The sequence below is a fragment of the Ovis canadensis genome, chromosome 6, assembly GCF_042477335.2.
Source record: "Ovis canadensis isolate MfBH-ARS-UI-01 breed Bighorn chromosome 6, ARS-UI_OviCan_v2, whole genome shotgun sequence".
NCBI classification, from domain to species: domain Eukaryota; kingdom Metazoa; phylum Chordata; class Mammalia; order Artiodactyla; family Bovidae; genus Ovis; species Ovis canadensis.
This window is the reverse complement of record NC_091250.1, coordinates 71,968,380-71,992,275: the sequence shown is the minus strand read 5'-3', so window position 1 is coordinate 71,992,275 and position 23,896 is coordinate 71,968,380. Positions and strand designations below refer to the sequence as shown.

General features: G+C 38.8%; 1 protein-coding gene across 3 annotated transcripts in view; it reads left to right on the top strand.

Annotated features, from left to right (window-relative positions):
* Positions 1-23,896, top strand: part of ARAP2 (ArfGAP with RhoGAP domain, ankyrin repeat and PH domain 2) — a 180,005-nt gene that overhangs the window by 60,453 nt on the left and 95,656 nt on the right. For all 3 annotated transcript variants that reach the window (XM_069593027.1, XM_069593026.1, XM_069593025.1), the window contains 6 exons: positions 4,855-4,940; positions 5,713-5,895; positions 8,469-8,643; positions 9,265-9,399; positions 18,384-18,528; positions 23,311-23,413. In XM_069593027.1, the coding sequence (XP_069449128.1) occupies positions 4,855-4,940; positions 5,713-5,895; positions 8,469-8,643; positions 9,265-9,399; positions 18,384-18,528; positions 23,311-23,413 (827 nt within the window). The remainder of the gene's footprint in view (positions 1-4,854; positions 4,941-5,712; positions 5,896-8,468; positions 8,644-9,264; positions 9,400-18,383; positions 18,529-23,310; positions 23,414-23,896) is intronic.

Below are 23,896 nucleotides of genomic sequence, written 5' to 3'. Positions count from 1 at the left end.
ACAGGTTTCATTGCGAAAATGCAGAGGAAGAGCTCCTGTCTCAGAGCAAAGACAGGACAGTTGCGTCAAACCCTCAGAGTCTTCCTGAGCTCTGTGCTCCACATTTCTCATCATACTGAGGTAGGAGTCCTTACAAGCTGATCAGTTACATCAATAGCAACCAAAAAGCCTCAGTTAATCCTCCTTGACTTTGCATTTTCTCCCAACCTCTTCTTTCCAGTCTCATTGGAATCTGTCCAAGGCTGTTCTGTGTTCTTATGTTCCCTTTCTCTCCTGTCTTCTCTGAGTCCTTACCCCATCACTTATTCACTCTCTAAGCACAGTAGGCCTTTCACAGTCACGGGTTCCAGATCAAAAGTAATTGGAAAAAAGTTCCAAAAAGCAAAGTTTGAATTTGCATGTACCTGCAGTTGTTACTTAGCATTTATATCATATTATGTATTTTAAGTAATTTAGAGATGATTTAAAGTATTGAATATAATAGAGAATGTGTATAAGTTATATGCAGATACTATGGCCATATTATACAAGGGACTTGAGCATACTTGGTTTTGGTGTTTGTGGAGAGTCCTGGTATCAATCCTCTGAGATCCATCAGGACAGCCATATTCAACTATGGTTTATTTGGTTCAGCATGTAAATTTGCATAATTCTGTTAACACCAGATCTCTGAAAACTTACTATTCCCTTAGATATAATTCTCTGTTCCTTTTTCCTTTCATAGAGAAGATACTTTCAAGAGTAATAGTTTATGCAGGTTTTCTTTTCTTTAACTTCCTAGTATATCATCAGCATCCTGTAATCAGTCTTCATCTGCCTCACCTCCAATAAACATATTTTCACCACATTTACCAGTGTATTTTACCTCTCAGTTTCTGTGTGGTCAGTTCCCATCTCCATTGCACTCTCCGGAGTATTTGACACTCTTGACCAGTCTGCCTCTCCATGACTCCCCATCCTTCCTCAACTTCCAGCAGGCCGTTTTCTCTTAGTGTGCTCTTGCTATTCTGGTCATCCTTTGTCTGCTCCTAAAACATGTGTGTTGCCTTGGGTTGTATCCTCAGATCTCTTTCATCCTGATATTCCTGAGTGATGTTATTTATCATTTGAATCCAGCAGTCTTTTTAAGCAGGTGTTTCTTGCTCTGTTGGAAACCATACTGCTGTATCTCCTGCTAGGGTCTCCACTTGGATTTGCTCAAGATACCTCAAAATGAACATGATAGTATGGAGTTCTCATTGCTTCCCAGCTCACTACATAAAACTGAATATTTTCTATGTTACAATTCCTGATCAGAAGTGATCTACTCTGCCCTTCACTCAAGCCTGAAGCCTGAGAGTCCCTCTTGACCCTTCCGCTTTCCTTAAAGCCCACCAGATTCCATCCTGGTTTTACCTTCTAAGTATCTCTAAATCTGTTCTCCACTTCACTTATTTCCCTACTGCCTCGACTCAGAATCTTAGGCTACTCCAGCATCCTTTCTTCCTGCCTGCCTTTGAGCTTTACTCCTTTTAGTATTGCCTTTTTGTCATCTCCGTAAGTGCAAACCTGTGCTAGGTCTTGCCATGGGAATTATAGGGCATGGTGTTTTTTTTTCTCAGAGAAGGGAGGAAAGGAACCTACCTAATGTACAGAGAGGAATGAACTTTCTCATGATCATTAGGTAGAAGATCCTTAAGAACAAAATGGTGTTTTGTGTTCTTTTCTCCTTCTCAGCTTAGAAAGAGTCTGACATAGGCCTGGATGCCCAGTAAAGTCTGAATGATGATTTATACAGCAGAATTAAATTGATGATACTAGAATACTGGGCTGTTAACTCTCTTCCAGGTATAATAGTAGAATAAAGAATCCACTTTAGATTTTTTAAGTATACATTCATTAGCTAGTATGTTGCTAGTCATTTTTTTAAGAGTAAGGGATGATATCCGTATTCACATATATGTAATTTACACAGACCCATTATAAAGTTTTCAGTGACTTACAATTTCTAGTCAGTTACCAAACAATGAAAAAATTATATGTGTATACACATACATGAATACACACTTTTAAAGGGCTTCCTGGTAGCAGCTCAGCTGGTAAAGAATCTTGCCTGCAATGCAGGAGACCCCAGCTCAATTCCTGGGTCAAGAAGATCCCCTGGAAAAGGGATAGGTTACCCACTACATTATTTATGGGCTTCCCTCGTGGCTCAGGTGGTACAGAATTCAGCTGCAGTGGGGAAACTTGGGTGTGACCTCTAGGTTGGGAAGATACCTTGAGGAGATCATGGCAACCCACTCCAGTATTCTTGCCTGGAGAATCCCCATGGACAAAGGAACTTGGTGGGCTACAGTCCATGGTTCACCAGAGTTGGACACGATTAAGCAGGTGATTTCCATAATCTTTCTTATTGTTATGATTTCTGTTTGATTACTTCCACTACTGTGGTATAAAAAAGTAGGTAATAGTTTAAGTTGAAAAGATATATTAATGCAGACATACATATATTTCTTGTTGTTGTTCAGTCGCGTGCTGCTGCTAAGTCACTTCAGTCGTGTCCGACTCTGTGCAACCCCAGAGACCTAATTGTGTCCAGATCTTTGCTACCCATATTTGGCAGCACGTCAGCATTCCCTGTCCTTCACTAGATCCTGTTGTTTGCTTAAATTAGTATCCATTAAGTTGGTGATGCTATCCAACCATCTTATCCTCTGTTGCCCTCTTCTTCTTGCTTTCAGTCTTTCCCACCATCGTGGTATTTTCCAGTGAGTCAGCTCTTCGCATCAGGGGGCCAAAGTATTGGAGCTTCAGCTTTAGCATCAGTGCTTTCAGTGACTATACAGAGTTGATTTCCTTTAGAATTGACTGGTTTGATTCTGCTTCCTGTCCAAGGGACTCTCAAGAGTCTTCTCCAGCAGCATAACTCAAAAGCATCAATCCTTTGGCACTTAGCCTTCTTTTTGGTCAGACTCTCACATCTGTACCATAGCTTTGACTATATGGACCTTTGTTAACAAAGTGATATCTTGGTTTTTAATACACTGTCTAGGTTTGCCATAGTTTTTCTTCCAAGGGGCAAGTAGCTTCATGGCAGCAGTCACCATCTGCAGTGATTTGAAGCCCAAGAAAATGAAGTCTCTCACTGTTTCCATTTTTTTCCCATCTATTTGCCATGAAGTGATGGGATTGGATGCCATGGTCTGTCTTTTCTGAGTGTTGAGTTTTAAGCCATCTTTTTCACTCTCCTCTTTCATCTTCATCAAGAAGCTCTTTAGTTCCTCTTCATTTTCTGCCACTAGGGTGGTATCATCTGCATATCTGAGGTTACTGATATTTCTCCTGGCAATCTTGATTTTACCTTGAGCTTCATCCAGCTTGGCATTTCACATGATGTACTCTGCATATACGTTAAATAAGCAGCATGACAATATTCAGCCTTGACATACTCCTTTCCCAATTTGGAACCAGTCCGTTGTTCCATGTCCGGTTCTAACTGTTGCTGCTTGACCTGCATACAGGTTTCTCATAAGACAGGTAAGGTGGTCTGGTATTCCCATCTCTTGAAGAATTTTCTGGTTTGTTGTGATTGGCACAGTCAAAGGCTTTAGTGTATTCATAGAAGCAGAAGTAGATGTTTTTCTGGAATACCCTTGCTTTCTTTATGATTCGGTGAATATTCATAGTTTGATCTCTGGCTCCTCTGCCTTTTCTGAATCCAGCTTGTATATCTGGAAGTTCTTGGTTCATATATTGCTGAAGCCTAGCTTGAAGGATTTTGAGCATAACCTTGCTAGCATGTGAAATGAGCACAAATGTATGGTAGTTTGAACATTCTTTGGCATTACCCTTCTTTGGGATTGGAATGAAAGCTGACTTTTCCAGTCATGTGGCCACTACTGATTTTCTGGAATAGTGAGTGCAGCACTTTAACAGCATCATCTTTTAGGATTTTAAGTAGTTCAGCTGAAATTCAATCACCTCCAGTACTTTTGTTCATAGTAATGCTTCCTAAGGCCCACTTGACTTTATACTCCAGGATGTCTGGCTATAGGTGAGTAACCATACCATCATGGTTATCTAGGTTATTAAGACCTTTTTTTGTTTATAGCTCCTCTGTGTATTCTTGCCACCTCTTCTTAATCTCTCTGCTTTCTGTTAGATCCTTACTGTTTCTGTCTTTTATCATGTCCATTCTTTCATGATTTGTTCCCTTGATGTCTCCAATTTTCTTGAGATTTGTAGTCTTTCCCATTTTGTTGTTTTCCTCTATTTCTTTGTATTGTTCATTTAAGAAAGCTTTCTACCTATCTCTCCTTGTTATTCTCTGGAACTCTGCATTCAGTGGGGTATAGCTTTCCGTTTCTCCCTTGCCTTTAGCTTCTATTCTTTTCTCAGCTATTGTAAAGGCTCCTTAGGAAACCTCTTGGCCTTTTTGCATTTCTTTTTCTTTGGCAGGTTTTGATCGTTGGCTCCTGTACAGTGTTACAAACCTCAGTCTATAATTCTTCAGGTGCTCTGTCTACCAGATCTAATCCCTTGAATCTGTTCCTTACCTCCACTGGGTAATCCTAAGGGATTTGATTTATACCCGAATGGTCTTGTGGTTTTCCCCACTTTCTTCAATTTAAGTCTGAATTTTGCAATAAGGAATGGATGATCTGAGCCACAGTCAGTTCCAGGTCTTGTTTTTGCTTCTCCATCTTTGGTTGCAAAGAATATAGTCATCAATCTGATTTTGGTGTTGACCATCTGGTGATGTCCATGTGTTTTAATGTTAATACAGATTGCCATGTACACATACATATTTTTTTATGGTAAAATACATGTACATAGAAATTCAGAGAGAATTATTATTATTATTTTGGTCTACAGGGCAACATAGATCTTTAGGACCAAAAGATTCCAAGGTTAGAAGTCTGAAAATGGATGCCAGCATTTGGAGCAATGAGCTCATTGAGGTGAGTCTGACTTGACTGTGGTGTGATCAGCCAGAATCTGGGAGGAAATGTGCAGTGGGTGCCGGGGTGGGGTTACTTTAGGATCTCTCTGATCAAGATCTCAGCACAGTATGAAAAATGGCTTATCGCCTGTTGTATAGTAGTAACTTTCTACCTTACCTTTCAGAATGCTTCCTAAATGAGGTAGTTACTTTAAAAATAAAAATAAAAAATGCAAGGAGCTTTAATGGTAATAACTACTTTAAAAGGCTTGGGAACTCTCTTTAAAGCCAGAATTTACTCTCTTTCTTTTTAACCCAGCATGGATAAAATATCAGAGTGGTGAATGAAAACATTTGGCAAAATTGACTATTCTTTATCTCGGCCATACTCTGTCATTAACTGCGATCTTGTCTAACTTGTCTACGGCATCTATTCTGTGCTCGGGTGTCGGTAACGCTCTCAGCCATAATAGCCCACCTACTCAGCCATTTTAAATGAATCTGTCTCAAAGTGAGCTAGCTTCAAAAAGTAATAATGCTTTTGCTGCAATTTGTGTTGCTTGCAGTTTCTTTTCTGGCTAATCTTTTACCATTATTAAGAGCAGCTAGGCTGTTTAAATAGAAATATTGTCTGCTTTCACACTCCATCTTCCAGAAAAAAATTGGGTCTTTTTTATATTTTTTGCATATTTTACACTAAGCTGTGCTTTAATTTGTCTTGTGACTCGGTTTTCTGCAGATTCAAATATATTGTTTGAATTGATAAGTTTTGTAATTCTTTGATAATTCAGCTTTTCATTGTCATTGGAAACAAAAGAGCTAATGACTTTTGGGCTGGTAATCTTCAAAAAGATGAAGAATTACACATGGACTGTTCAGTAGAAAAGAGAAAAAATTTTATCACTCAGAAGTACAAAGAAGGAAGATTCAGAAAAACCCTTTTGGCGTCTCTTACCAAGGAAGAATTAAATAAGGTAACCAATGAAATGTAACAAAAGACATGGATGTTAAGGTCTTTTTAAGTGTGTGCCAAGGGTTTTGAAAACATGTTTAAAAAAAATAAACTTTTGAAAATTTCAAAAAAATTTTTGAAATTTTGCTGTTTCATAAAATTACTGTTTAATTTTATTTCCTTTTGTAACACTGTGCCTTAGATCTTTTCCCTTCATTTCACTTGAGGATTCGTTATCAACAGCAAGTAAACTTTTCCTCCCTCACTGAAGCTTCTATCTGATGTACACTGACCCCAGTTAAAACTTGAACAACTTTCCCCATGCTAGGGACAGGATACTGAACATAATAACTTCAGCTAGTGTGCTGCTGACTTGGTGTCAACAAAATGAACTTCATTTACTCAGTTTATTGTTACAGTAGTTTGTTTAGTGCCATTGATTGCAAGTGTCTTTTGCCTTTGGCTGAGTGATTCTAGGTCTTCTTGTCACCATTCTATATTGTTTTTTTAGCAAAGAGTTTGTTTAACATCTTGCCCTCCTTTTTTTAAAAAAAATCAACTACTTCAATTTCTTGTGTGTCAGAAGGCTCTTCTATGTATAGGTATTTAAAACATATACTTTTCTATGACTAGAGTATGCTTTCATGGTTCTCAGTTCTTTACAATGCATTTAGTACCAATGCTTATTGGATAAGCATCCCCAAGTAAATAGCATTATGCTGAAAAATTTGGAAAATGAAGACCTTTTCAATTCTTCTCTAGAAATTATAAGATTTATACAGTTGTTTTATATTTCTCTCTGTTGGCTTCAGTTCATTTGCTCAGTCGTGTCTGCCTCTTTGCGACCCCATGAATCGCAGCACGCCAGGCTCCCTGTCCATCACCGACTCTCAGAGTTCACTCAGACTCACGTCCATCGAGTCAGTGATGCCATCCAGCCATCTCATCCTCTGTTGTCCCCTTCTCCTCCTGCCCCCAATCCCTCCCAGCATCAAAGTCTTTTCCAGTGAGTCAACTCTTCGCATGAGGTGTCCGAAGTACTGGAGTTTCTATTGGCTTAGTTACCGTAAATTAGGTTCTTGCTTCTTGATGTAGGATAAATGGAAGATGCAGAATCTATACATAAGGTAGGGGAGAGTCAGAGAGATGGCACAGAGGTGGGCAATCATATATAGGTTATTATTACGTCATTTAGTTTTGTTTAGGGTGATATTTTCATGGATGCTAATTTCTATGAAAATAACTGACCATTTCTACTAGACATTCATGGAATAGTGATAACAGGGTATAACCAAGGGTTATAATTAATCTAGTTCTATGCACCGAAGGCCCATAAAAAATAAGTATATAAATAGTAAGTTGTGGATTTGGGGAAGTAACTGGCAAGATTGGAGAACTAGGGCATATTTTCGCCCCAATGCATTTTCTCTTTTTGATAATGACAGGAATCTTGTCAAAGGATAAATACTGATGACCTCAAAGGAGATGTTTTCTGCCACACCATATAGATACCCTGAGCTAAGATATTAGATAAGCTTGACTTTAATTACTAGCTGTTTCTTTCTTCTTCAAGATATGTAGGGATATCTGTCTGTTAGGATTTACTACCACATTGGGCTTCTTAAAAATGGTACTCTTCACATCCGTGAATAATTTTTAAAAATTACTTTATTGAGGAGATACTGCTTAAAAATTGTTGTCTCTGTGGATGTCGTCATCAGAAAACTGTATATTTAGGTCCTCTACCCATTTTTAAAATTGGATTGTCTCTTTCGAATTGAGTTGCATGTATTATCTCTATATTTTGGTTGCTAACCCTTATGAAATATATGGTTTGAATATATTTTCCCTTGTGCTGTGGGTTAACTTTTCATTTTGTTGATTGTTTCACTATGCAGAAGCTTTTAGTTTGCTATAATTCCACTTAATTGATTTTTGCTTTTGGTACTTGTGCTTTCGATATAATATCCCAAAAGTCATTGCCATGAGTGATGTCTTCCCTGGTGGCTCAGCAGTAAAGAATCCACCTGCAAAACAAGTGCTGCAGGAGACGTGGGTTTGATCCCTGGGTTGGGAAGATTCCCTGGAGGAAGGCATGGCAACCCACTCAAGTATTCTTGCCTGGTAAATCCCATGGACAGAGGAGCCTGGTGGGCTACAGTCTGTAGGGTTGCAAAGAGTTGGACACAACTGAAGTGAGTTAGCACACATGCAGAAACATTCATGCAAACAAAATATTTAGCGGATACTTCAATTACTGCATTTGAAGTATTTTGAAGTTTCTGAGCATTGCCATTATCATAGGTATGTAAAATACAGAAAATATCTTCCATGGCAGTTATAATGAATTTGAAGATTTGGAACATCACTGCAATAAAACAATGAATAAACATTTGGTGCTCTTTTGTTGAAATTTAAATTCATGTAAACCAGGCCGTTGTTACCTGTTGGTTAGTTCAGGGCATAATAATTATTAGATTTGTTAAAAAGAAATACAAACTTCATCTCATAAATGAATTGGCAGACTTTCTTGCATTTTAATTGCCAGAATTATATCTTCTTCACTTAGAAGTTGTATTTTCTTTTATTGACCAGGCTCTGTGTGCTGCTGTGGTGAAACCAGATGTTCTGGAAACAATGGCTTTGCTGTTCAGTGGAGCAGATGTCATGTGTGCAACAGGTGATCCTGAGCACAGCACCCCCTATCTGCTGGCCAAGAAGGCAGGGCAGAGTCTGCAGATGGAATTTCTCTACCATAACAAATTCTCAGGTTAGTCCCTCTCATGCCTTCATTAACCTGGTTTCTCCTGATAGATCCTTAAAAGGACTGCAGCACAAATCTGTAAATTTCTCAAGTCAGAAACACCATTAGAATGAAAAGAAAATGGAATTGTCAGAAAGACAGAAGACGCTTATTAAGACCCATGTTTTATTTCCTTTCAAGGAAAAGTTTAGGAAATCAGTCTTTTATTTGTGTTTTTTTTTTCTTTACTTTATAGAATCGCCATGGGTGTACATAAGTTCCCACTCCTGAACCCCACTCCCACCTCCCTCCCCATACCATCCCTCTGGGTTATCCCAGTGCACCAGCCCCAAGCATCCTGTATCCTGCATCAAACCTAGACTGGTCTAAATGGAAGATTAAAATAGTTAATCCCATGTAATCATTTTCACTGAAATTAAATCCAGTTTCATGTATGAATAATAAATACAACCAAAGTGCTTATTTGCAAATCTTATGCAAAGCAAAAGAAATGTTTCTGTGTCTTTATTCTGCAGTATATTTGGAGTAGTTTTTCTTCTACCTCAGAACTCACCAACATATTCATAAGCCAAGGGAAAACTGTTTACATTTCAGATTTCAGATGTGGTATTTCTGTAATTTTTCTAGATTTCCCTCAACATGACATATATTCTGAAGGTGGATTAAATCAAGAGTCCTCCCAGTCTACGTTCCTCTGTGACTTTTTGTATCAGGCTCCTGCTGGTGCTTCTAAACTCTCTTCAGAAAAAAAACTGCTTGAAGGTATCTTTTCTGCTCCTTTTAGATTTTGTCATGTGATAAAATTTTATTTCATTATCAAAACAATTAGGTTTAAGTTTTGATATTTTTCCCCTTGAGATGTTAGATTTGATCTTGCAGTAGATAAATATTTTTTGAGGATTTATAAATGTTTCCAGGCACAGATATTATTTCATGCACTGCAGCAAAAATTTACTACTGGTTCGGAATGCTGAGCGAATTCTCAGCAGAATTCTCTGACACTTACTTCAGAGACAACCAATTCTGCTTCAGGATTTAAGAGTTATTCCAAAGAAATGTGAAATTCAGCCCCTTCCCTTCAGGACAGACCCCCCAGCTGGGGAGATAATACACATACATGTCAACATGTAGGAAGAATGGACAAGTCTTTGGTTTATATTCTGTCAGTATACTAAGTGGTCTCAAGTAGTTGAGTTTGTTCTGATTGTAATTGTGTGTGTCTAAGTAAAATAAAGCTTAAGCATGGTTTCAAAAAAATGATGTGAATTAATTGATTTAACAACCTGTTGTAGGTTTGTGGCATTGATCTTAGAAGAATCATAGTAGGTATTTATCTATCCATTTCACTCCTTTTATCAGGCATGTGCTGGGCATTAGGAAAACACAAATGAGTAAGACAGAGGCTAATGTTATATGCATTCAAACTAATATTACAAAATAGGCAGGAAAAATATAATGTGCTCTGTCTTACTAGAACAGAAAGAATTTAAGAGAGATTAAGTTATGCAGGCCAGTTGATGGTAGAATTCAGAGACTCGGAGGACAGGTATTAATTCCCTGGTGGTAAAATCCAACCATATTACTTGATCAGAGGAATAATAGGATGAAAAACTCACTTTAGAGTGTTAATCCTGATCTTCATACATTTGAAGTGATTATTTCAATTAAAGGCTTTATTTGTCTAAAAAAAGAGAATTATAACGTTTAGCAGAATTATAATGGGATAAACTATACTTTGTTAGGTTTTTGGCCTTTCTTAGTGGCTCAGTAGTCAAGAATCTGCCTACCAATGTAGGAGACCCGGGTTTGATCCCTGGGTTGGGAAGATCCCCTGGAGAGGGAAATGGCAACCCACTCCAGTATTCTTGCCTGGGAAATTCCTTGGATGGAGGACTCTGGCAGGCTACAGTGCATGGGGTCACAAAGAGTCAGACAGAACTTAACAACAAAAACCTCGCCTTTAGTGAGCATGTACTATGTATAAGGCATTGCTTTAGGCTTTTTCTATATGTTCATTGTAATTCTCATAAAAGGTCTGCAGGATAGTTGATATTGTGCTGGTTTCACATGAACAGTGGAGGAACTCAGCATGAAGCAGAGTTTTGCATTTTATTTGTGTTATAATTGTTACTGTATGACTTTGGCTTTGATCAGTGTGATGACCAGGTGACACTAGATGGCAGAGCATCTTTATTCTTTGAGTTTAGGGTTTTTTTTTTTTTTTTTTTTCCGGAAATTTATTTTTATGTCTTACTTTTCTCAATGTAACCAATAATAAATGATGAATTTTAGAGATTTTTTTCATCTACCCATTGCTTCTTATCAGTATTTAATACTTATATAGTTGAAAGTTGAGTGATCAAGAGGGAAGAAGTACCAGAACAATCTGTGAAATGATGATAGCAATTATTAAAATAATTGAATAACAGGGCAATTAATGTACTTGTTAAGAAGTGTACAAGTTTTCTAGAAATTTTCTTCTAAATTGCAGGATATATTAATCTACCCTTCTAACCACTTATACAAAGATGAAATAGGAAGGAAATCTGAAATATGAACTTTTCTTCCTAAAGCTTTTCAATCTATCATAAGTATTCTGCAGACCAAAAACAAGCTTCTAGCTATTTTTTGACAATTCTGGTTATAATATTTATAAACTTATCAATTCATTTTACTGTTTTCTTGAAATATATTGCTTTTCTTAATCACTTGAGAACTGAATTGATGTTTCAAGTTTGTAACTAAATCAGTTTTTTCTTTTATAAAAGATAACTATTGATTTTGTTGTTGTTGAAATTTATTTCAAAAACCAGAAACCAGTACATTGTCTATATTTGTAATTTTATTAGGGATGTTTTCTCATTTTGGAGCATTCTGTTTTAAGTGATATATACTTTGACTATGGAGCACACAGAAATGATTTCATTGGAAAACAATCTAGTAATCTAACAGCAAGGTATTCTTTGATGGTCTTCATTTCTTCCATCCAGTATATCAGCAAGGTCTGTCATTTTAACTCAGAATAGACCATGAATCAGTTGGCTGCTCTCCATCTTTACTAACATCATCGGAACCCCAGTCCCCATCTTGCCCTGCCTGGGCTGTAATACCCTCTACCTCAGCCCATATGTTTACTGGTTAATATCTTCCCTGGCTTCCCTCCAAACCATTCCCCCAAACAGACATAGTGATTGTTGAGAATGTAGATCAGATCATGCATGTCCATTGTTCAAGTACATTTAGTGGCTTCCCATTACAGGATGTAACCCTTTTCTTTATCTGACCTAAAAGACCTTCTGGTGCTTTCCCCTCTTCATCTTACATCCTTCCTTCCTATCCTACCTGCCTGGCCACACTGGTTTCCTGTCTGTTCCTGCAACATGCCCCCTCCGGACCTTTGCAGTTGCTGTTCACTTTGCAAGGAGCACATTTTCCTCAGCCTGACAGCTTCTCACCTCTAGGGGATCATTTGAGGGCCACCTGGTCGGAGAGACCTCTGTGGCAGCCTCCTAAATTGTGGGCCCACTGCTGGTCCTCCTCTCTCATAGTGTGCTGCTTGTTTCCATTGTGGCTCTCATTGCATGAACTGGATCCTTGTGTGATTTGTTTCTCCCTCCTTCTGGAGTGAAAGCTTATTGAGGCATCAGCATTCTCTGGTTTATTCAGCATCATCAAATCTCTGGTGCCTAATACAGTGTCCACACATAACTAGTCATGTGCAAATATTTGTTGAATAAATGGGCATTGCTCTAATCACATTACTGCTAGTGTAAAAGCACAGATGACTTTATATATACGTAATAAAATTTTTATTGAAGTATAGTTTCTGTATGGTATTGTATAAGTTTTACAGGTGTATGATATAGCAGTTCACAATATTTATAAAGATTAAACTCTTTATAATTATTAGTTACTATTTTTTGACCTGCAAATAAAAATATAAGTGCTGACACAAAACACATTTTGTTTGGGCAGAGCCTACTTAAAAACACAGAAGAAAAAGTTGAATTAACAAGAAACAGAGAGTTTTGGTGTTTTTTTTTTTTCCCCCTCTTTCCATCAAGATTCTGCAGCAGTGGTACTCCTGTTGAGCACCAGCTTTATGGAAAAATTGAATTATTTGGAAAGATTTAGAGATTAAAGTGTGGTTGTCACCTTTGCCTCTGAACAGCCAGCATCTGGACTGCATCACTCCATCAGGGCTTGTCAGGATGGCCACAGAGCAGACTGATTAAAAACAAAGAAAAAAGTCAAGGAATAAAATGCATGCAGGTCCTTCAGAGAGTTACAGAGGCTTCAAATTGTCAGTTCAGATTTTCAGGATTTGAAGTTCTTCTAGCCTCTGGTTATGAAGACTGATCTGTATTTTTCTTTTTCTCCCCAATTTAGTGTTCATGAAAGGAAAGATTGATAGCTCTTGTTAAACCTAAGTGTAGAGCTGAATAATAGCTTCCTGATTTTGTTTTCTGTTTTCTCCCCTCAACCGTATTATTTCCCCTTGGTATCTTACCTTGATTTGTTGACAGTGTTTGAGTTTTAAAAAGAAAGTGGTTGATATGGTTTACTAGAAACTCTGTATTATCTGTTTATATTTAATTTTATGTGTTAGTATTGAGGAATTTTGAAGATCCTTTGTTCCATAAATGCCTAGCTTGCATAGTTTAAAAATGTTTCTTCAAGGCTGAAACATTTATTTTAAATGAAAGGAGTCCTAGTGCATATTTCTATTTTCTGTGGATACTGAATGCTATCAGTTTGGGAAATTCTTCACCAGGAAACAACTTTATGGTTTTAAAAAATAATAGTTTCACCTGAACTATCTCTCATTTATTGTGCACACATGTATTTGAAGGCATGACCTCTGCTATACCCTGGTACATTTAAACAATGGACATACATGCTTCAAGCATATATATCAGGCACAGACAGAGAGGTTGTGAAGTAGATAGAAGGGTACCTTCCCTAGTTGACTGCTTGGGTTTTACTCCCAGCTCTGATGCTGAGTACTTATGTGATGTTGGTAAAGTCCATCAACCATCTTGTACCCATGAACAGGGTAAAAGGAAAGGAGTACATAATCATAGCACTGACCTAATAGGGTTGTTCTGAGGATACAATGAGTTAATGCATAGAAGATGTATAGAAGAACATATGGCACATACGCGTGATGATGAGAGGATAAGGACAAGGAGGAGGGCTAGCAGAGATACACAGGTATCCATATACAGAACTGCTTCTGATTTCCAGTTAGCCTTTGAATTTAGGACTGATGCTAAAGCGGAAACTCCAATACTTTGGCCACCTCATGCGAAGAGTTGACTCATTGGAAAAGACCCTGATGCTGGGAGGGACTGGGGGCAGGAGGAGAAGGGGACGACAGAGGATGAGATGGCTGGATGGCATCACCGACTCGATGGACATGAATTTGAATGAACTCCGGGAGTTAGTGACGGTGCTGCGATTCATGGGGTCGCAAAGAGTCGGACACGACTGAGCAACTGAACTGACTGACTGGTGGTAAGCTAACAATCAGGTTAACCATACTCTAGTAACTCTAGTTATATGGTTAACTGTGGGGTCACACAGGGTCGGACACGATGGAAGCGACTTAGCAGCAGCAGCAGCAGCAGCAGCAGCAGCAGCAGAGTTAACCATAACTCTAGTAATATTCATAGGAATATTTCAGTAGGTCACCTCTGGAGTTCTTTATCTGTGCATGAGTAAACTGCACTAATGTTTTTCTGCCCTGATCTAAATGTCCAGTTTGAACAGAAGGAAAGAACAACCCTTCCAGCTAATCCAACCACCATAATAAACACGACTTCTTGTCTTATAAATACCTTGTGTCCTAAGAGTTGTCCATTCAGTGGCCCCCGTCTTGCTTCTGGTAGACATCTTCTGGTAACTGATTAAGTAGTAAAACTTGTTCTGTAGCAGAGAGGATGTCCTGTCTGAATTAGCCCAAGCAGACCAATGCCATCCAATGTAGTTTTGTTAAAGCTTTCTGATTGCTTCCCAGATGAATAGAAGTGTCAAATTTTCCTATCACAGCTTTGTTGTAATCCTCAGAGGTAATATCTATGCCTGCTTTGTCTGACCTCTGGCCTATTTTCATTTAAAAAAAATGAGGTTCCTCAAGGATTATGGTGATGATGCTACAAGGTTAAATCTCCTCAAGCCCATATTTCTAACTTAAAATGAGTTTGTACTCATCTTTTTCGAAAGGTCTGTCATTTGTTTCCCATTAGAATTAGCGTAATTAGGGTCTGCATTTACATTTACTTTGTGGATCATGCATATGACACTTGTCTAAGACCTTCCAGTGTCTCCCACTTGTCTACTGAGAAACGTGTGAACTCCGAAATACCTATCATGTAAAACTCCTGGGGCCTGGCCTCTGCCTTGAGCCTGCAGTCTTGTTCCCCAAGTCCTAATTTCATATGTAATCTCTTTCTTTGGCCAAATAGGTTTTTGACAGTTTCCCCTTCCCATGACTTTCTTCACACAGTTCTTAGAATTATGAAATGACTGGTAGCTCAGTGTGCATTTTTTGCTACTTTAGAAACACACCTTTTCCATATAAATGACTATTTCAAAAGCCGTAATTTGTGTTAAGTTTTTCCTTACCACTTCAGTCTGAGGGTAGCTTCCCTTTCAGAATGGGTCTGATCTCTGAAGGGCCCACCTCAAATGAGGATGAGAGAGGCAGAATTCTCAGTTAAAGGACAGGCAGTTACCTCCTTATTAGAAGACCAGCTGATATTTTCAGGGTTATTGAGTCTCTTTCTGTATTTAATGTTGGTAATTATTCCTTTCTGAAATGCTCACCCCTTTTCAGTTTATACACTGTCTCTTCTCATTTGTTTCACTGCCTTGGTGAACCCTTCTGTATCTATTGTTCCCTAAGTTCCCTAAGATTTTATCCTTGGTTACTGTGCATTTTCAGCTACGGCCTGTACTCTAAAGACTTTCTGGTTATTGAGGCTGTTCCTTGCCACGAAGATTCACATCCACAGGGTGATCTGCCTAATAGGTATTCCTACTTGAATTTCTAGGAGATATCTTTCATTTAGTGCATATCCAAGGAAATTCAGATTACATGCACTAAAACAGTTTCTACTTTATTTTCTTTTAGGTAAAAATAGGTATTTCTGCCTACCTTGTAATCAAAGCTAAAAATAGTTCGGTTCAGTTCAGTTCAGTTCAGTCGCTCAGTCATGTCCGATTCTTTGTGACCCCATGAATCGCAGCACACCAGGCCTCCCTGTCCATCACCATCTCCCGGAGTTCACTCAGACTCACGTCCATCGAGTCCGTGATGCCATCCGGCCAGCTCATCCTCAGTCGTCCCCTTCTCCTCCAGCCCCCAATCTCTCCCAGCATCAGAGTCTTTTCCAATGAGTCAACTCTTCGCATGAGGTGGCCAAAGTACTGGAGCTTCAGCTTTAGCATCATTCCTTCCAAAGAAATTGCAGGGTTGATACCTTTCAGAATGGACTGGTTGGATCTCCTTGCAGTCCAAGGGACCCTCAAAAGTCTTCTCCAACACCACAGTTCAAATGCATCATTCTTTGGCGCTCAGCCTTCGTCACAATCCAACTCTCACATCCATACATGACCACAGGAAAAACCATAGCCTTGACTAGGCAGACCTTAGTTGGCAAAGTAATGTCTCTGCTCTTGAATATACTACCTAGGTTGGTCATAACTTTTCTTCCAAGGAGTAAGCGTCTTTTAATTTCATGGCTGCAATCACCATCTGCAGTGATTTTGGAGCCCCCCAAAATAAAGTCTGACACTGTTTCCACTGTTTGCCCATCTATTTCCGATGAAGTGAAGGGACCAGATGCCATAATCTTTGTTTTCTGAATGTTGAGCTTTAAGCCAACTTTTTCACTCTCCTCTTTCACTTTCATCAGGAGGCTTTTTAGTTCCTCTTCACTTTCTGCCATAAGGATGGTGTCTGAGGTTATTGATATTTCTCCCAGCAATCTTGACTCCAGCTTGTGTTTCTTCCAGTCCAGCATTTCTCATGATGTACTCTGCATACAAGTTAAATACGCAGGGTGACAATATACAGCCTTGATGTACTCCTTTTCCTATTTGGAGCCAGTCTGTCGTTCCATGTCCAGTTTTAACTGTTGCTTCCTGACCTGCATACAGATTTCTCAAGAGGCAGGTTAGGTGGTCTGGTAATCCCATCTCTTTAAGAATTTTCCACAGTTTAGTGTGATCCACACAGTCAAAGGCTTTGAAATAGTCAATAAAGCAGAAATAGATGTTTTTCTGGAACTCTCTTGCTTTTTCCATGATCCAATGGATATTGGCAATTTGATCTCTGGTTCCTCTGAGGGGTATCTCCTTACTGCCACCATTCCTGACCTTCACTCCTTGGGTGGCTCCTCCCAGCTGCAGCCCCTGGCCTCGGGCTCTGGGTGGCTCCTCAGGGTCACCGCCCCTGGCCTTGGGCACGAGGTGGCTTCTCTTGGCCTCCCCTGATCTCAGACACGGGGTGTCTCCTCCCGGCCGCCACTGGCCTCGGACGCCGCCCCTGACTAAGCTCTCTTACTCCCTATGTCCCATCAATAAATGTTTTATCCCTTTAGAATACACAAGTGCATGTATGCATTTCTCTCTCCACTCCTCCCTGTCTCTGTGGTCCCCATCCTTTCCTATCATCCCTTCTCCCCCTTACCCACCCATTATCCTTACTATCACTGTAGTACTACCTGCCTTGGATGGTCTTCATCTTTCACTTTTGACAGTGTCCCAACAGGTCCTCTGCCTTCAGCCTCACCTTCTCACATCTATGTTTCACAGAAAGCAAGTGTTGTAATATTTAAATGTGTAATCTCCTTCCCATGAAACCATTTCAGTGGCTTATCATCAACTCTAAAAGTAAAGTTTAGCAAACTTTTCTGAAAAGGGCCAGATAGTAAATGTTTCAAGCTCCACAGGTTAGATGGTCTCTGCCCTTGTTGCAAGAAAGCAGCCTCAGGCAATCTACAAATGAATGGGTGTGGCCCTTTCACAGTAAACCTTTTGTTTACAAAACTGGTGTTGATCTGGATTTTGCCTGCAGGCCATAGTGTGCTGAACTCTTAAGAGATGAATTTCAAATCCTCTAAACAGGGCATTAGGGCTCCCCTGGTGGCTCAATTGGTAAAGAATCTGCCTGCAATGCTGCAGAACCGGGTTCAATCCCTGTGAAGGGAAGATCCCCTGGAGAAGGGAATGGCTACTCAGCCCAGTGTTCTTACCTGGGGAATCCCTTGAACAGAGGTGCCTGGTAGGCTGTAGTCCATGGGGTCGCAGAGTCCGACACAGCTGAGCTACTACACTGCTACTAAACAGGATGTTAAGGACATTTGTCTTTTGCACACCTATCTAACGTCAGCCACAGATAGTTTTTACCCTACATTTTCCCTTCCTCATAGTCTGTATAGACATCCGCCTTTACCATTTCAGCATTGTTTTGCAGTGGTCTCTGTATCGATTTGCCTGTTTCTCTGGTCATCAGTGTCATAGTTATTTTTATCTTGTTCATAGCTGGCTACTAGGTTGTAAATTTTTTGAGAGCATTAAGTATAACAGTTTTATATCCCATGCAGCAGTATCATGCTCTTTATACAAAATAGGAAACTAATACATCCATGTATTTGAATCCAGTTATTTAAGACCATATATTTAAAATTTTGATTTACAGTATAGCTCAATTTATTATTTGTGTTGTTTTAAATTCCTAGAGACAAATAAAAAGTGGTGTGTTCTAGAAGGAGGCTTCTTGAGTTACTATGAAAATGATAAGTCTACCACGCCTAATGGCACCATTAATATCAATGAAGTCATCTGCCTGGCTGTGCACAAAGAAGACTTCTGTTTAAATACTGGGTAGGTCTATTATTAAGTAAGAGTAAGAGCTGAAAGTATTTTCTGATACGTATCATACCAGCTAATAATTGTTTTATCATCATTTCAATTCTTCAGTTGCTTCTTACAGAAGAGTTTGGTGGTTTCTTGAGGCCTACTCATTTTTCAGTTTCTAAAAGTTCCTTAGGAAATTCACTAAAAAGTGGGAAAATTAAAATATTTCATTAGGTAATATGAAAGGCTGACATCTTCACATCGAATTTTAAGTAAGTTTACATTATTCCATTCTTGCACATGTAGTCCCGTAATTTTTATGATTCACTCACCATTTAATATAGTGATTTAATGACAAAATTTAGGCTTTCATTAAAAGTATCATGGTTAAAATAGATGACAAAAAAGTGCAGTGATAATGTTCACAATAAAATAAATTATGCATATTGAATAGCATATTGAAATACTAAATTTCTTAAATCTATTTTGACATTTTTATGGTCTCAAAAAAGTTTTCAAGAGTAGACATTATTTTACATTATTTACCATAGTTGACTCACAAATAGGTTAGTAGGATTCTGTGAGGACTTTTGGAAATTGACCCTCTAAGATCTTTGGTATGAAAGTTTCTTATCACATTTTAGAATTAATTTTTGAAAAATATAAATATTAAAAAGTGCAAAAATCAATTATAAAACTGATAAAGGAGCATAGTATTTTAGGGAAGAGATTTGTAAAGCTATGTTATTTATATGAAATTATATGAAATACTGAAACATTTTACTATTATCACATAATGACCAGTACATGACTATTGTTTTCTAGTAAATCTAACTTTTTGTAAAAAAAAAAAAAAGTTATTTGTTGATTTATTCATTTTAATCTTAATAGTGCTTTTATTCAAATGATTAAACAGTTTAATGTGGCTTACCATAAAAAAAAAGACCCTGATGCTGGGAAAGACTGAAGGTGGGAGGAGAAGGGGATAACAGAGGATGAGATCATTAGATGGCATCACTGACTCAATGAACATGAGTTTGAGTAAACTCTAGGAGTTGGTGATGGACATGGAGGCCTGGCGTGCTACAATCCATCGGGTTGCAAAGAGTCAGATACGACTGAGCAACTGACCTGAACTGAACTGATGGAAGGTTAAGTGTACTCTATGTATTAAATTGCTTAAACAATTCAAATAATTACTATTAGTTTATGTCAGCATATAATCATATTCAAAAATAAAATATTCTTGGTAGAATGCTACTGATACAAGTAGATGTGCAATTAAAGCATTTATAATGGGATGTGTTTAAAAAATAATTACTACAGCCAGATTCTTAATCACCTTCAATAGCATATTATAGAATTTGAAATCAATACTGTAACAACTGAGGAGTCATACACATTGAATTTTCAGAAGAGAGCTGATGGCTGGGGTATTAAAGAAGAGATAGGAGGAATAAAAATATACTTACTGAGAGTGTAACTAGAGGAGCAAATAATTAAAAAGAAAAACAGTGAGTTGAGAGACCTTTAAGATTGAACTGGTAGTGTTCAGTGTGTGACTGAATGAAATGCTGATGTCAAAGGGAAGGATAAATTAAGATTCCAAGGTTTTGTTCTTGTTGATGAGGCAGATGGTGATGCCTATAAACTGGAATGTGAAGGAGATAGCAATAGGTGTGGGGTGAGAAAGAAAAAGAAGAATGATCAGTTTAATATAGGGTATTTTGAGTTTTTGTTTTTAGGTAATGGCAGCAATACAAGGCTATGCCCCGACCAGTAACGCTGAAGAAGCTGAAGTTGAATGGTTCTATGAAGACCTACAAGATCTTTTAGAACTAACACACAAAAAGGATGTCCTTTTCATTATAGGGGACTGGAAGGTGAAAGTAGGAAGTCAAGAAAACACCTAGAGTAACAGGCAAATTTGGCCTTGGAGTACAGAATGAAGCAGGGCAAAGGTTAATAGAGTTTTGCCAAGAGAACGCACTGGTCATAGTCGAACACCCTCTTCCCAACAACACAAGAGAAGACTCTACACATGGACAACACCAGATGGTCAACACTGAAATCAGATTGATTATATTCTTTGCAGCTAAAGATCGAGCAGCTCTATACAGTCAGCAAAAACAAGACCGGGAGCCAACTGTGGCTCAGATCGTGAACTCATATTGCCAAATTCAGACTTAACTGAAGAAAGTGGGGAAAACCACTAGACCATTCAGGTATGACGTAAAGCAAATCCCTTATGATTTTACAGTGGAAGTGAGAAATAGATTTAAGGACCTATATCTGATAGATGTGTGCCTGATGAACTATGGACGGAGGTTCGTGACACTGTACAGGAGATAGGGATCAAGACCATCCCCATGGAAAAGAAATGCAAAAAAGCAAAATGGCTGTCTGAGGAGGCCTTACAAATAGCTGTGAAAAGAAGAGAAGCGAAAAGCAAAGGAGAAAAGGAAAGATATAAGCATCTGAATGCAGAGTTCCAAAGAATAGCAAGGAGAGATAAGAAAGCCTTCTTCAGCAATCAGTGCAAAGAAATAGAGGAAAACAATAGAATGGGAAAGACTAGAGATCTCTTCAAGAAAATTAGAGATACCAAGGCAACATTTCATGCAAAGATGGGCTTGATAAAGAACAGAAATGGTCTGGACTTAACAGAAGCAGAAGATATTAAGAAGAGGTGGCAAGAATATGCAGAAGAACTGTACAAAAAAGATCTTTATGACCCAGATAATCATAATGGTGTGATCACTCATCTAGAGCCAGACATCCTGGAATGTGAAGTCAAGTGGGCCTTAGAAAGCATCACTATGAACAAAGCTAGTGGAAGTGATGGAATTCCAGTTGAGCTATTTCAAATCCTGAAAGACGATTCTGTGAAAGTGCTGCACTCAATATGGCAGCAAATTTGGAAAACTCAGCAGTGGCCACAGGACTGGAAAAGGTCAGTTTTCATTCCAATCCCAAAGAAACGCAATGCCAAAGAATGCTCAAACTACTGTACAGTTGCACTCATCTCACACGCTAGTAAAGTAATGCTCAAAATTCTCCAAGCCAGGCTTCAGCAGTATGTGAACCGTGAACTTCCAGATGTTCAAGCTGGTTTTAGAAAAGGCAGAGGAACCAGAGATCAAATTGCCAACATCTACTGGATCATCAAAAAAGCAAGAGAGATCCAGAAAAACATCTATTTCTGCTTTATTGACTATGCCAAAGCCTTCGACTGTGTGGATCATGATATACTGGAAAATTCTTCGAGAGATGGGAATACCAGACCACCTGACTTGCCTCTTGAGAAACCTGTATGCAGGTCAGGAAGCAATAGTTAGAACTGGACATGGAACAACTGACTGATTCCAAATAGGGAAAGGAGTATGTCAAGGCTGTATACTGTCACCCTGCTTATTTAACCTATATACAGAGTACATCATGAGAAAAGGCTGGACTGGAGAAAGTACAAGCTGGAATCAAGATTGCCGGGAGAGATATAGATAACCTCAGATATGCAGATGATACCACCCTTATGGCAGAAAGTGAAGAAGAACTAAAGAGCCTCTTTAAAGAGGAGAGTGAAAAAGTTGGCTTAAAGCTCAACATTCAGAAAACTAAGATCACGGCATCCGGTCCCATCACTTCATGGCAAATGGATGGGGAAACAGTGGCTGACTTTATTTTTTTGGGCTCCAAAATCACTGCAGATGGTGACTGCAGCCATGAAATTAAAAGACGCTTACTCCTGGATGGAAAGTTATGACCAACCTAGACAGCATATTAAAAAGCAGAGACATTACTTTGCCCACAAAGTTCCATCTAGTCAAGGCTATGGTTTTTCCAATAGTCATGTATGGATGTAAGAGTGGATTATAAAGAAAGATGAGCACTAAAGAATTGATGCTTTTGAACTGTGGTGTTGGAGAAGACTCTTGAGAGTCCCTTGGACTGCAAGGAGATCCAACAAGTTCATCCTAAAGGAAATTAGTCCTGGGTGTTCATTAGAAGGATTGATGTTGAACCTGAAACTCTAATACATTGGCTACCTGATGCGAAGAGCTGACTCATTTGAAAAGACCCTGATGCTGGGAAAGATTGAGGGCAGGAGGAGAAGTGGACAACAGAGGATGAGATGGTTAGATGGCATCACTGACTGAATGGACATGAGTTTGGTTAAACTCTGGGAGTTGGTGATGGACAGGGAGGCCTGGCCTGCTGTGGTTCATGGGGTCACCAAGAGTCGGACATGACTGAGCGACTGAACTGGTTTGAACATATATACTTAGCGTGTTTCAAGAAATACTTGGAGCTATGGACGAGCAATGAAGGAAAAATTCAAGATGTGGGATATTAGTCTCTTTTTATCTATACTAAGGAGATGACATTTGGCATATGATGAGATGATGGAAGGAAAATTTGTGAGGATGAGAAGAGAACTATTTAGAGAACTGCTTGGACAATGTTTGCTTTGAACAGGGGGTCAGAATAAATTATGAAGGAGTGATCTCAGAGGGATGAGGAGACAGAAGAGAGCCCCCTGCCACATCAGGGCATCAGCAAAGTCATGCCATACATAGAGTGGTTAGTCAGGAGGATATTCTTTTTGTCTGAACCAGTGTGTTCCATTTATTTCATTTGAATAAAGTACAAACCAGCAACAGAAAAATATGATAGGTAGGTGGTAGATAGATCTCACACTACTATTCAGGTTTCAAAAAGAATTTAATTAAAGACTTGATCTTTGGGTAATTTTTTTCTCATAAAAGCCACACATAACCAGCAGTACCTTGTTATTCTTATGTCCTATAGGCCCATCTTTACTTTTGAGATTTATTTACCCTCAGAACGTGCATTTTTATTTGGAGCTGAAACATCTCAAGTGCAAAGAAAATGGACAGAAGGAATAGCCAAGGTATTTATTTTTTTGTTAATTTTTATTGGAGTATAATTGCTTTGGGCTTCTCAGGTTGTGCTAGTGGTAAAGAACCCACCTGCCAATGCAGAAGACATGAGAGACATGGGTTTGATCCCTAGGTTGGGAAGATCCCCTGGAGGAGGGCATAGAACCTACGCCAGTATTCTTGCCTGGAGAATACCATAGACAGAGGAGCCTGGCAGGCTACAGTTCATGTGGTCACAAAGAGTCAGACATGAATAAAGTGACTTAGCACATATGTACACACATAGCTGCTTTATAATGTTGTGTTAGTTTTTACTATATAGCAATTTGAATCAGCCATACATATACATATATCCCCTCCCTTTTGGACTTCCATTCAGGTCACAACAGTGCATTAAGTAGAGCTCCCTGCACAACACAGTATGTTCTCATTAGTTATTTTATATATAGTATCAGTAGTATATATTTGTCAATCTCCATCTTCTAATTCCTCCC